Genomic DNA, 14,949 nt, shown 5'->3' on the forward strand with positions numbered 1-14,949 from the left:
TCCGTGTCATTCGATTAGGTGTTCCAGAGCCTTCCAAACTCAAAGATGAAGTCAACAATTTCAGACAGTAATTTCTATCCCCATTTTACTTCCAATTTTTATACCCTTTAGTCTGCTTTTCCCTTGCTTTTGTTTTCAGGTGATAACTGTTCATCATTCTGCTGTTCAAAATTCCTCCAGAAACATCTTTTCTTTCTTCAGCTTTTTAATTCTGGTTTCTATAATTTGATTTTTAGACCAATATGTTGAGGAAACAACTTGCGAATATGCTATCCTATATTTGCTACTATGCAATGAGAATGGGTGAATTAATAATCTTGTTGTGCGGTGTGCTTTAGGGAGCAGTGATCAGAACCATGGGGCAGCAGGGTAGCATGGTGGTTAGCATAAATGCTTCACAGCTCCAGGGTCCCAGGTTCGATTCCCGGCTGGATCACTGTCTGTGTGGAGTCTGCACGTCCTCCCCCTGTGTGCGTGGGTTTCCTCCGGGTGCTCCGGTTTCCTCCCACAGTCCAAAGATGTGCGGGTTAGGTGGATTGGCCATGCTAAATTGCCCGTAGTGTCCTAATAAAAAAGTAAGGTTAAGGGGGGGGGGTTGTTGGGTTACGGGTATAGGGTGGATACGTGGGTTTCAGTAGGGTGATCATGGCTCGGCACAACATTGAGGGCCGAAGGGCCTGTTCTGTGCTGTACTGTTCTATGTTCTATGATGGAATTCTTCATTAGGATGGATAGTGAAGATTGGATTGGATTGGATTTGTTTATTGTCACATGTACCGAGGTACAGTGAAAAGTATTTTTCTGCAAGCAGCTCAACAGATCAGTACATGGAAGAAAAGGGAATTAAACAAAATTCAAGAAAATACATGAGAATACATAATAGGGCAACACAAGATATACAATGTAACTACATAAGCATTGGCATCGGTTGAAGCATACAGGGCGTAGTGTTAATGAGGTCAGTCAATAAGAGGGTCATTTAGGAGTCTGGTGACAGTGGGGAAGAAGCTGTTTTTTAGCCTGTTCGTGCGTGTTCGCAGACTTCTGTATCTCCTGCCCGATGGAAGAAGTTGGAAAAGTGAGTAAGCCGGGTGGGAGGGATCCTTTATTATGCTGCCCGCTTTCCCCCGGCAGCGGGAGGTGTAGATGGAGTCCACGGATGGGAGGCAGGTTCGTGTGATGGACTGGGCGGTATTCACGACTCTCTAAGTTCCTTGCGGTCCTGGGCCGAGCAGTTGACATACCAGGCTGTGATGCAGCCCGATAGGATGCTTTCTATAGTGCATCTCTAAAAGTTGGTAAGGGTTAATGTGGACATGCCGAATTTCCTTAGTTTCCTGAAAGTTGTGCTTTCTTGGTGGTAGCGTCGACGTGGGTGGACCAGGACAGATCTTTGGAGATGTGCACCCCTAGGAATTTGAAACTGCTAACCATCTCTATCTCGGCCCCGTTGATGCTGGCAGGGGTGTGTGCAGTACTTTGCTTCCTGAAGTCAATGACCAGCTCTTTAGTTTTGCTGGCATTGAGGGATAGATCGTTGTCACTGCACCACTCCACTAGGTTCTCAATCTCCCTCCTGTATCCTGAGGAAGTATAGGCGCTGTTGTGCTTTCTTGGTGATAGCGTCGACGTGAGTGGACCAGGATAGATTTTTGGTGATGTGCCCCCCTAGGAATTTGAAACTGCTAACCATCTCCACCTCGGCCCCGTTGATGCTGACAGGGGTGTGTCACAGAAGAAGCCCAATCTGTGACGAGGATCATAAATTAAAACAAAATAAACCACAAAGCTATGCGACATGAGTTGGCAGATGGATGAGTGACAGAGACACAGAGAGATCTGGGCGTGCAGGTCCACAGATCCTTAAAAGTGGCAGCACAGGTGGATATGGTGGTAAAGAAAGCATGGGTATCGAGAATAAAAGCTCGAAAATTATGTTACAATTATATAGAACGTTGGTTAGGCCACATTTGGAATACTGTGTCCAATTCTGGTCACCGCACTATCAGAAGGACGTGGAGGCTTTGGAGAGAGTACAGAAAAGGTTTACCAGCATGTTGCCTGGTATGGAGGGTTGAGGAGAGATTGAATAAACTGGGATTGTTCTCCCTAGAGACACGGAGGCTGAGGGGGCAACCTGATAGAAGCTTATAAAATTACTCGGGGTATAGATAGGGTGAACAGTTGGAGGCTTTATCCCAGGGCTGAAATGACAATTACATGGGCCACAAGTTCAAGGTGAGGGGGGAACGGTTCAGTGGAGATGTGCGGGGGAGGTTTTTTTACACAAGCTTGGAATGCACTGCCAAGTTAGGTGGTTGAGGCGGATACATTGGCGACTTTTAAGACTTATCTGGATAGGCACATGAACAGACGGGGTATAGAAGGATACAGGCGGTTGGTCGAGATAGGATACGTGATCGGCGCAGGAGGACTGAAGGGCCTGTTCCTGTGCTGTATGTTTCTTTGTTCTTTCAATTTATGAATTACTTCCATTGATCTGTTTTTTACTCACCATTGTTTCCCCCTCCCCCTCAATCCACTTGTGCTTGCTGTTCCTATTTGCCCTTTGAAACACTGCTGACCTTTGCTTTGCCATTCACACATTCTAATCTCTTTATGTGCCACTATCAGCACTCTTCTGAACTTTAATTTACATTCCTTTTGTCTTCTGTCCTCGACATGTTTGTTCATCTCCACCTATCGCTGGCCCCCTATCCAGCCCACCGCTCCATGCCCCCCCCCCCCCCCCACGACAATATAAATCTCACCCCATTTCCAGTTCTCTCCAGCCCTGACAAAGACTCTCAAAGACTCTAAATGTCCGCTCCCTTCCCTCTCCACAGATGCTGTCTGACCCCCTCAACCCAAACCAAAATCTCCCGACTTACTACAAAGTAACCAATCCTCGAATACACCTTTTCGATGTGTGGAAAAGAGCAATACTCCCTGCCCCCTAGATTGTGAAAGCGGCAGGGATCCGCCTCACCTCCTTCCAACTCACAAATCCCATTTTGTTGCTCGTTAAAATCGCCACTCCCCTCGATTTCAATCACACACCGAGTGAAAAACCTGCCCGACCCACCCCTTCCTTCAACTAACCTGGTCCTTGATACGGAGGTGGATCTCCTGCAGGAAGAACAACCCCCGCTTTCAAGCTTCTGAGGTGCGCAAACATCCGCGACCTTTTAACTGGCCCATTCAGTCCCCGGACGTTCCACGTTACCAGCCACGTTATGCCTCCAATCCCTTCTACCGTCCGTCATCTTCCCCACTTAACTCCCGCCCCCTTAATTCCAGCTATACCTAGCCCATCCCAGATGCCCCCCTTCTCAGCCGCTGGTCATGTCATCTCACCCCCTGCCACGTTGCATAAACTTCCCCCGTGCCCCCCACCTCTCCCCCCCCCCCCTTCTTGGCCTTCTCCGCCACCACCTCACTTCCATTCACCAGCACCACCTACTAGCATGACAGCCCCTGCCCAAAGGCATCCCTCCCCCCACTCCTCAGCTCAAGGAAGAAGGCTCCCTGTTGACCTTACCCTCCCTCACCCAAACAAACAAATGCGAAACGCAAAGTCTCTAAAACAGGAGGGGGGGTGGGGGATGTGAACATGCATCCGCACATAAACATTTCACCCCTTCAATCCCAAAAGTAAACAACAAACACAGAAAAGCGCCCCCTCCAAACTGGAGGGTCGAATATCCCCCAATCCCTACCACCAGTTCGAACATATTACCAACCATCACAAAGTGCCAGCACCCCGGTTCCCAAGCATTGTCCATTCAGTTCTCCCCCAGTTTATGCTCCTTAATGAAGTCTTCGGCCGCTTCTGGGGTCTCAAAATAATATCCCGGCCTCCGAACGTCACCAATAATTTAGCCGGAAAAAACACCCCAAACCAGATCTGTCGCCGGTACAGCACCGCCTTGGCCTTGTTGAACTCTGCCCGCCACTTTGCCAACTTGGCTCCAATGCCTTGATGAATTCGGACCTTATTCCCCTCCCAGTAGCTGGTACGCTTTTCCTTGGCCCATTGCAGAGCTTTCTCTTTCTCCACAAATTTGTGGAGTCTCACGATCACCTCCCGCGGCGGCTCCCCAGCTCTAGGCTTCTGCTTCAGGGACCAATGCGCTCGGTCTACTTCAGGCGCCTTATCTAACACCCCTTCTGCCACTTGCCTTGCCAGCATCTTCGAGACGTACCTCATTGCACTCACACTCACTACTCCTTCAGGCAGACCCAATATTCGCAGGTTCTGTCTTCTTGAGGTATTCTCTTGCTTCTCCATCTTTGCCCTCAACGGTTTACACAGGTCTCCTGGGAACCTCACCTCCGCCACCAGAGCCACCACACGATCGCTGTGGTCCAAGATCACTACTTCGATCTCCCGAATCTGCGACTCGTGCACCTCCAAACACTTCTCCATTCATTCCAACGAACTCTTCAGGGGGTGCCACAGCTCCTTCAAGTGCCTTCGAGTGATCCTCCCCCCATTTTCTTCCTCTGCTAGCAGTATTTCTCCTTAATAAATGCCATCAACTGCTCCACCCAATATCAGGTAAAAAGATCTCCTTTTTGTGCCTTCAAGAGGGCAGCACGGTAGCAGAGGGCAGCACGGTAGCATGGTGGTTAGCATAAATGCTTCACAGCTCCAGGGTCCCAGGTTCGGTTCCCGGCTGGGTCACTGTCTGTGCGGAGTCTGCACGTCCTCCCCGTGTGTGCGTGGGTTTCCTCCGGGTGCTCCGGTTTCCTCCCACAGTCCAAAGATGTGCGGGTTAGGTGGATTGGCCATGCTAAATTGCCCGTAGTGTCCTAATAAAAGTAAGGTTAAGGGGGGGTTGTTGGGTTACGGGTATCGGGTGTATACATGGGTTTGAGTAGGATGATCATTGCTCGGCACAACATCGAGGGCCGAAGGGCCTGTTCTGTGCTGTACTGTTCTATGTTCTATGTTCTAAGAAGGAGCTGCCCTGTGTGCGACCACTCACACCATGGCCGCCACCAGAAGTATCGCTCACTGAACTTGTCTAAATTACCTTGACAACTGTGATGAATATAGAAAGTGTTGTATATTATATTTCATGTTTGTGGCAGTAATGCTATTAAAACCCTGATTTAAAATACACATAGACAGCATGATTACTAAAGCTGTAATTAAGGATTTGGAAAAGCTGAGGTAATGATTGGTGCTAATCATATTGTTTAGAGAGAGTTGGCTAATGGGGTATTATTTTAATTGTACAAGATTCCCTGGACCGGAGATAATTTATGAAGGATTGTATTTTGTCCAAGTTAAGCAGGTGATGGGACATCTCAGTGGGATACAGATGATGTAATCAATGGAGGAGCCAGGGTTGTCTGTAGTTTTGCAGTCTGTTATAGGATTTTAAGTAGCACAGCAGCTTGCCATACGATTTGTGTCTGACAAGACAGAATGATTTGTGTTACATAGAACATAGAACAGTACAGCACAGAACAGGCCCTTCGGCCCTCAATGTTGTGCCGAGCCATGATCACCCCACTCAAACCCACGCATCCACCCTATACCCGTAACCCAACAACCCCCCACCCCTTAACGTTACTTTTTAGGACACTACGGGCAATTTAGCATGGTCAATCCACCTAACCCGCACATCTTTGGACTGTGGGAGGAAACCGGAGCACCCGGAGGAAACCCACGCTCACACGGGGAGGATGTGCAGACTCCACACAGACAGTAACCCAGCCGGGAACCGAACCTGGGACCCTGGAGCTGTGAAGCATTTATGCTAACCACCATGCTACCGTGCTGCCCGTGTTGTTCCTGAAAAGGGTCACTCTGTCTCTCTCCAAGGTCTGCACAGATAAGCAAGTAACCTGTTTGTTAACTTTATGAGTGGCATTTGGGACTTCTGGTGATGGAGATGTGCTGTGTGGACGCACAAAAGGTGGCTATCCTTCTTGGAATTCAAAATTAGGCTCTTTTAGTCAACATAACCCACCAGAACCGGGAAAAAAGCATCCCCTCACCCTCTCCAATTGAAATACAAAGACCGAAGTCATGGGAGTGTACCTTTAAGAAATGGGTGTTTATCAAGTAGCTGCCGTGATGTTATTGTGTGGGTCGAACTGGGTTGTGTCAGTGGCATTTACTTACATTTTGAGTTGGAAGCTGTTTGTGGCTGTGTTTTGCTTTCATTTTAGGCAGTTGAAAGCTGAATTCAGACAAGGAAGGTCTCTTTTTGTCTCTCTCTCTGTTTGTTAAAAGGTGTCCAGAACATTTGATAATTTCAAAGTAATAATTGTCTTGTGTAAAGAATTTATAACTACTGCTGTTAAAAAGGCTTATGGATGTTCTTAGGAAAGTTCTGAAGAGTTACATGCAGACTACTGTATCTGTGAGGGGTATTTGTGTTGGTAGTTGATAAGATGACTTAATAGAGGTGACTTAATAGAGGCATACAAAATGATCAGAGGGTTAGATAGGGTGGACAGCGAGAGCCTTCTCCCGCGGATGGAGGTGGCTAGCACGAGGGGACATAGCCTTAAATTGAGGGGTAATAGATATAGGACAGAGGTCAGAGGTGGGTTTTTTACGCAAAGAGTGGTGAGGCAACAGTAGTGAACTCGGCAACATTGAGGGCATTTAAAAATTTATTGGATAAGCATTTGGATGATAAGGGCATAGTGTAGGTTAGATGGCCTTTAGTTTTTTTCCATGTCGGTGCAACATCGAGGGCCGAAGGGCCTGTACTGCGCTGTATCGTTCTATGTTCTATGTTTACTGTGTGTTTATAAAATGTTAACTGAATTCATAGACTAAACATTGTTTTGTTTAAAAATACTTAAGGTCTCTGTTGCATCACACCTGGAACATAGACCCTTGTGCTCCTCATAACCAAAATCTATTAAAAGTTGTAGGTCAGGTGAACCCCATGATATACTTTGGAGTTTTCTGAACCCTGGCCCATAATACCGATGCCGAACAATAGCAGCTCCAGAGGCCGAAAAGAGGCAAAAAGCAGCAGAAGCTAGGCGAAACGAGTGAACGGGACGGCGGACCCATGAGGCGCCAAAACTCTGGCCACAACAGAAAGGGAGGGTGAATGGAAGAGGTTCCTCAACAGGGAGCTAAGGAAGCTCAAATTGGACATAAAGGCAGCAGTGAAATGGTCACCAAAATACTGGCTGCCATCCAGATGGCCCTGGACAAAGCCAAGAGGCCACTAGAAGCCCAGGAGAACACCATCAAAGAGCTTGAAAAGGCCTCAACAGACCAGAGTGACCAGATCGTTGCCCTGGAGATGGAAATAGTGAGGTTGGTGGCAACGCAGTGGAACCCTAAGGGGGAAGATAGAAGACCAGGAGATGTTGCGGAACCAACATCTGAGGGGAGTGGGCCTGCTGGAGGGAACCGTAGGCAGGAACTCCACAGGCGACATGACCCAGATGCTGAGAAAGCTGGTGGAAAAGGACAACTTCCTCAACCCGCCAGAGATGCACAAAACCCAGGCCTGGGGAACAGCCGAGGGCCCTAATCGCCAAGATGAACTGGTACCAGGACATGGAAAGAATCCTGCGCTGGGCCAGGCATACAAAGACCTGCAACTGGGAGGGACACCAGATTCCGATAAACCTGGATATTGGGGCAGACCTGGCCAAGCGCGGGGTGGAGTTTCACAGAGCAAAGGCAGCCCTGTACAAAAGTGGGGTGAAGTTTGGAATGTTGTACTCAGCCAAATTATAGATCACATTCCAGGGCACGGAACACTACTTTATGGCCCCTGCGGACAGGGACAAATCCATCCAATGGAATGGGCTGAGAAGGCAGCAATGAAAGCAACAGTGAAATGGTCACCTGGAGAGATTAAAATGCTAAAAGACAATTTGTGAAGGACTGTACCGCCTCACTCTGAACTTGAGAGCTAAAACGCAGAAAGGAGGGGATGAGGGCAGCAGAGCTCAGGGGAGGGCGAGGAGGAGGAAGAGGGGGTAGACCTAGATCTACCCAAGGATGGGGGCCATCAGACTAGGGGGAAAGCTAGCGCCAGGAGGTACGGGTGAAGGGGGGGCCGCAGCGCATTTTACGCCGGTGTAAGAGCGCTTGGTGAAAGGAGGGGGCATATGCCATCGACGAGGGTATAGTTAGAGGGATAAAAGGGGAGGTGGACAACAGGAGTGGGGGGGGGGGGGGGGAAGAGAAGCAGAACCATAGGGGACAAAAGAGCCAAGGGGAGGCTGGAAGGTTTCAAGGCTCGCGACAACGGGCCGCACATGGCAACAAGAAACAAACTGGTACCGCCGACAGCCAATTTGGTGGGTCCCCAAACAAAGGGAAACCCTGGAGTGCGGGGTCTTGCTCATATGGGGTACCCATAGTTGACTGTCCTTTTACCTCCTCCCGTCTCACCATCTCAGGCCCTAAACACTCTTTTCAAGGAAGGCAGCGTTTCTTGTGCATCTCCTGTTGCATTTGTTGCTCCTTCCCAATGCAGTCTACTCTACATGAAGAGACTAAAAGCAGACTGAGTGACCACTTTGCAGAATACCAACAATTCATCTGCACGCAGGACCCAGACCTTCCTGTCGCATGCCATTTCAGCTTACCGTCCTGCTCTCTCATCCACATGTCCGTCCATGGCCTGCTGCAATTTTCCACTGATGCCACGCACAAACTGGAGGAACAACACCTTACCTTCCGATTAGGCACGTTGCAGCCTTCTGGCCTTAACATTGAATTTAACAACTTGAAACTGTGAGCACTCTCCTCCACCTTCACCCGCTTTTTTTATTTCCGGGTAACTATAGGCCAGTGAGCTTGATGTCAGTGACATCAGGCCGCCACCCAACGCTTCGCGCAGAGTTGCCGCCGGCAGCTACCAGGTGTGGATGGCGCCGGCGGGACTCTACTTTTTCCGCGCGGCGGCTCGGCCCATTCGGGCCAGAGAGTCGACAGCCCAGCCTCATACAGCGGCCCGCAACCGGCGCTGCGCCAAACGCGCTGGTGCAAATGGCTCCATTCTCCGCACCTTGGAGAATTGCGTGTCGGGGCAGCGTGGCACGGTTGCTGAGATTCTCCGGCCCGGCGCGGGGCTGGGAGAATCGCGCCCAAGATCTACGCACATTTGGAAGTGAATCGTCTTATTAGCGACAGACAGCATGGTTTTGTACGAGGGAGGTCATGCCTCACTAATTTGCTTGAATGTTTTGAGGAGGTGACAAAAATGATTGACGAGGGAAGGGCTGTGGATGTTGTCTGCATGGACTTTAATTTGGTAAGGTCCCTCATGGCAGGCTGGTGCAAAAGATTAGATCATATGGGGTCAGGAGTGAACCAGCTGAATGGATTCAGAATTGGTTTGGCCATGGAAGACAGACAGTAGCAATGGAAGAGTGTTTTTCTGAATGGAGGTCTGCATCTAGTGGTGTTCTGCAGGAATCAGTACTGGGACCTCTGCTCTTTGTAATATACATAAACGACTTGGAAGAAAATGTAGCGTGTCTGACTAGCAGGTTTGCGGATGATACTAAGATTGCAGGAGTTGAGGATAGTGATGAAGATTGTCAGAGAATACAACAGGATATAAATAGGGGTCTAGTATAATGGGTCACAGTCTGAGGATATGGGGGATGCCATTTAGGCCTGGGATGAGGAGAAACCTCCTCACTCAGAGGATGGTGGACCTGTGGAATTCTCTAAAATAAAAGGCTGTGGAGGCTCGATCATTGAATACATTTAATAAACAAAGAGTTATATTTCTAGATTCTAAAGGTGTCAAGGGCTATGGGAAAAATGCAGTGGTGAGATGTTGAGACAAATTAGGAGAGGGGAATAGAACATAGAACAGTACAGCACAGAACAGGCCCTTCGGCCCTCAATGTTGTGCCGAGCAATGATCACCCGACTCAAACCTACGTATCCACTCTATACCCGTAACCCAACAACCCCCCCCCCCCCCCCCCCCCCAAACCTTACTTTTTAGGACACTACGGGCAATTTAGCATGGCCAATCCACCTAACCCGCACATCTTTGGACTGTGGGAGGAAACCGGAGCACCCGGAGGAAACCCACGCACACACGGGGAGGACGTGCAGACTCCACACAGACAGTGACCCAGCCGGGAATCGAACCTGGGACCCTGGAGCTGTGAAGCATTTATGCTAACCACCATGCTACCGTGCTGCCCCATATGTGCAACAAGACCTGGGTGCCCTTGTACACCAGTCACTGAAGGTAAGCATGCAGGTGGAGCAGGCGGGAATGAAGGCAAATGATATGTTGGCCTTCACAGCAAGACGATTGGAGTACAGGAGCAGGGATGTCTTGCTGCAATTATACAAGCCTTGATGAGGCCACAGCTTGAATATTGTTTACAGTTTTGGTCTCCTTACCTGAGGAAGGATGTCCTGCTCTAGAGGAAGTGCAGCAAAGGTTTACCAAACTGATTCCTGGGGTCGGGGGGCTGACAATATGAGGACAGATTGAATCTGTTAGGATTGTATATGCTGGAGTTCAGAAGAATGAGGGGGTATCTTGTAGAAATCTATAAAATTCTAACAGGACTGGATAGGGTAGATGCAGGAAGGATGTTCCTAATGGTGGGAGTGTCCAGAACCAGGGCCACAGTCTGAGGACACAAGGTAGACCATTTAAGACAGAGATTAATAGAAATTTCTTCACCCCGAGAGTGGGCGACCTATGAAATTTGCTACCAAAGAATGTACTTGAGGCCAAACATTGCATATTTCAAGAAGCAGTTAATAATAATAAAAATAATGACAATTTTTTGAAGGGGTGGAGGATAGGTGTGGACGGTGTGCAGATGGGCCTGAAAATCATGTCCACATGTTTTGGGCTGTCCGAAGCTTGGGGGATTCTGGCAGGGGTTTGCCGACGTTATGTCGGAAGTCTTGAAGGTAATGGTGGTCCCGAGTCCAGAAGTGGCATTCTTTGGAGTGTCACAAGACCCAGGAGTGCAGGGGGTGAGAGATGTCTTAGCCTTTGCCTCCCTGGTAGCCTGGAGATGGATCTTGTTGGAATGAAGGGACTCGGAGTCGCCAAAACCAGGCTGTGGGTGAGCGACTGGCACAGTTTCTTCGGCTGGAGAAGGTAAAGTTCACCTTGAGAGGATCTGTGCGGGGGTTTGCCTAGAGATGGCAGCCGTTCATCGACTTCTTTGAGAACAGTTAAGATGTCAGCGAGAGGGGGGTTTTGGAGAGCAGGAGGCAGGATGGTGGGGTGTTAGGCATTTAGTTGGTTTGATTATTTGCAGCGTTGGTTTGTTTTGCTTTATGGTTGTGTTTGTTGTGTAAATATGTAAATGCCTCAATGAAATATTTTTCAAAAGCAAAAATAAGAATAATAATCTTTATTAATGTCACAAGTAGGCTTGCATTACACGGCAATTAAGTTACTGTGAAAAGACCCTAGTCGCCATACTCTGGCGCCTGGTCGGGTACACAGAGGGAGAATTCAGAATGTCCAAATTACCTAATCACGTCTTTCGGGACTTGTGGGAGGAAACCGGAGCACCAGGAGGAAACCCACGCAGACCCGAGGAGAACATGCAGACTCTGCACAGACAGTGACCCAAACCAGGAATCAAACCTGGGACCCTGGCACTGTGAAGCAACAGTGCTAACCACGGAGCTACCATGCCGCCAAGTTAGATATAGCACTTAGGGCAAAGGGGATCAAAGGATATGTGGGAGGAAAGCAAGATTAGTCTCTAGTGTTGGATAATCAACCATGATCATACTGAATGGCGGAGCAGGCTCGAAAGGCAGAGTGGCCTCCTCCTGCTTCTATATCCTATGCTTCTACGTTTGTATTTGCTCATTTTTAATTGTGAATTGATAAGATTTTTGTTAGGAGGTGTGAAAGGAATGTGATTTTCCTATTGGAAGATTTGGATTTCTATTTTGAATCTGTTTGTTTACAATTCTTTAATCCATCAGAGATGTCCTATATGGCTATAAATTCAGAATTAAGAAAGTGAGATTTAAAGAAAAACTGAAAGCTAAGTATAACGGGCACAAACTATCAGTGTCAGTAAATAGTTAATTTCTGCATATCCTCTATAACTGTGTGCACCATACCAGGTATTGTGGAAACTCTACCTGCAGAGAGCAGCATTTGAATAGAGTTTGCTGCAGAGTCAGAGTCCATGATTTTTCAATTTCATTTTGATTAGTGGTGATTCACAGATTGCACACCTACAATTTTCTACGATACACCCAATGGGAATCAGTCCTTCAGCACATTGCCCAAAATTTCCATTCTCTCCTTTAAAAGTGTTCAGCATGAGGAAAGTTGAGGCGAGTCCTCATAATCTCTCAAAATCTACATTGTTTTCTAAATGTTAAGATCTAAGACTGGATAGCAATCACTAATTTATGCACATTCAAACTATATAGCAAAATAACTTTCCCCTCACTTGGATAATCATACCTGCAGACTTGTTCAATTCAAAGCGGCACATTAACCAGAGCTCTTGATTGTACGTGGACAACACTGGTGTTTGCAGCTTTAAAGGGCTAGTCTAGTAAAAAGGGAAAAGATAAAAAGTTAAATGTCGACCTCCGATGAATACTTGGTGGTATAGAACTGCCAATTTATTGACATCACAAGTCTTCAAAATCCAGGTGGCATTTGGACAATTCAGTTTAAATGCTGCAAATTTCCCCAAATCCAAACTTTACCTTCTGTCACCCAGACTGACAATGAATACTCAAAACTGGCTCCAGACTGTGTCTGTTGCTAATCGCTTCATAGAATTCACAGTGCAGAAGGGGGTCATTCGACCCATCGAATCTACACCGGCCCCTGAAAGAGCACCTTACCTAAGCCCACACCCTCTACCCTATCCCCATAACCCAGCAACCACACCTAAATTTTGGACACTGCGGCCAATCCACCTAACCTGCACATCTTTGGACCGTGGGAGGAAACCGGAGCACCTGGAGAAAACCCACGCAGACATGGGGAGAATGTGCAGACTCCGCACAGACAGTGACCCAAGCCTGGAATCAAGCACTTAATATCTCAGCCAAACCCTGCATGTTTAAATTCCATTTTTGGTGCCTAATCAGCCTTACTCTTTCCTAATCGGCGCTACTCCTCATGGGTGAACTCAGGTGGTTTGGCAGATCTGGGAACAACAGTGAGCTGAACTAAAGCTATTAAACCAGACATTTATATAGCCCCATGTGCCTCAAAGCTAGCAAGCAGCTACATCAGAGGTGTGAAATGTATAGTCTGCAAAATAGCTTTCACATTTCTGTTTTTAAGGTCACTGTCCTATAATGGTGTATGAATCTGTTGGACACTGGTTTTAAGAGCAAGGTGAATTTCCCTGAAAAAGGAAGCAGTTGGTGAATGGGACAGAGTTGTGAGGTTGGACTGAAAAAAGATAACTAGAGATCAGGGAGCAGGTAATTAGGCCTGTGCATGGGGGGAGGGCAAGGTAAAACTTGGGACAGGAAAAGGAGGACGGTAGGGAGATAAGGAATGGTTGGTAGATTCTTAGGTGAAGGACAATAGGGATGAAGAGTGAAAAAGGACAACCAGAGAGCTGAGAAATTGGAGCTTACAAGATGAAGAGTGCTGGGAAATAGGATGGTTCCCATCATTTAATGCAGAGTAGGGAACAGCAAAAGCAACATCTCGAGTGGGAGCTGCAACAAGCAAGAAACAGCCACTCTGAAGGTGCAAGTGAAATGCAGTGGTCATATCGCGGGAAATTGTGATAGATTGTTTCCACTGATGGGCGGGGAGAAATGCGAAACTGCACACAGAGAGTTGTGATCATTGATCTGACATCAGTACATGGAGGAGGCAAGAGGTTCAATTAATAATAATAATCTTTATTGTCACAAGTAGGTTTATATTAATACTGCAATGAAGTTACTGTGAAAAGCCCCTAGTCGCCACATTCCGGCACCTGTTCGTACACTGAGGGAGAATTCAGAATGTCTAAATTGCCTAACAGCACGTCTTTTGGGACTTGTGGGAGGAAACTGGAGCACCCGAAGGAAACCCATTACAGGCCAGCACTTCTGCGTCCTCGACACTCCACAGAACAGGCAGTTGCCTAATACTTAGAGAATCCCTACAGTGCAGAAGGAGGCCATTTGGCCCATCGAGACTACACTGACCTTCTGAAAGAGCACTCTACCTCGGCCCACTCCCAGCACTACCCCATAACCAAATAACTCTACCTAACCTTTGGACACTCAGGGCAATTTAGAATGGCGAATCCACTTAACCTCCAATGGCAGCTCAAAGGATTGGTATGGAATATTTGTATTTAAATTAATTCAATGCTCATTCATGCAGTATTCTGTTCTACCTGAAAACATTGAGATCCATTATGGCAGTAGCCATGATGTTGGCACAGATTAGATGCAGAACCTCATAGCTTTTTAATATACATGACTCATGACTCAAAATCTGGCAAAACACATACCACTGCTCAATTTGCCCACAAGTCTCAGGTTATCTGATCAAACCCACCATTTAAATTGAGTTGTAAGTCCATTTCGCATGTGAATCCCTCCTACACTTTACCAGTATGTGATGCAATGCTACATGAATCATAGAATCATAGAATTCACAGTGCAGAAGGAGAAGGACTCTGCACCGGCCCTTACAAAGGGCACCCCACTGAAGCCCACGTATTTACCCCACCTCCGTAACCCAGCAACCCCCACTCAACATTTTTTGAGCACTAAGGCCAATCGACCTAGCCCGCACATCTTTTGGGGGCCTCACGGTAGCATGGTGGTTAGCATCAATGCTTCACAGCTCCAGGGTCCCAGGTTCGATTCCCGGCTGGGTCACTGTCTGTGTGGAGTCTGCACGTCCTCCCCGTGTGCGCGTGGGTTTCCTCCGGGTGCTCCGGTTTCCTCCCACAGTCCAAAGATGTGCGGGTTAGGCGGATTGGCCATGCTAAATTGCCCGTAGT

At 47.8% G+C, this 14,949-nt stretch overlaps 1 protein-coding gene across 1 annotated transcript in view; it reads right to left on the reverse strand.

The window, feature by feature from the left end:
* tmem181 (transmembrane protein 181) overlaps window positions 1–14,949 on the reverse strand; it is a 364,173-nt gene that overhangs the window by 197,618 nt on the left and 151,606 nt on the right. Inside the window, 1 exon segment of the mRNA XM_038802279.1 lies at window positions 12,435–12,525. Coding sequence (XP_038658207.1) covers window positions 12,435–12,525 — 91 coding nt within the window.

Source organism: Scyliorhinus canicula, chromosome 1, assembly GCF_902713615.1.
Source record: "Scyliorhinus canicula chromosome 1, sScyCan1.1, whole genome shotgun sequence".
Taxonomy (NCBI): Eukaryota; Metazoa; Chordata; class Chondrichthyes; order Carcharhiniformes; family Scyliorhinidae; genus Scyliorhinus; species Scyliorhinus canicula.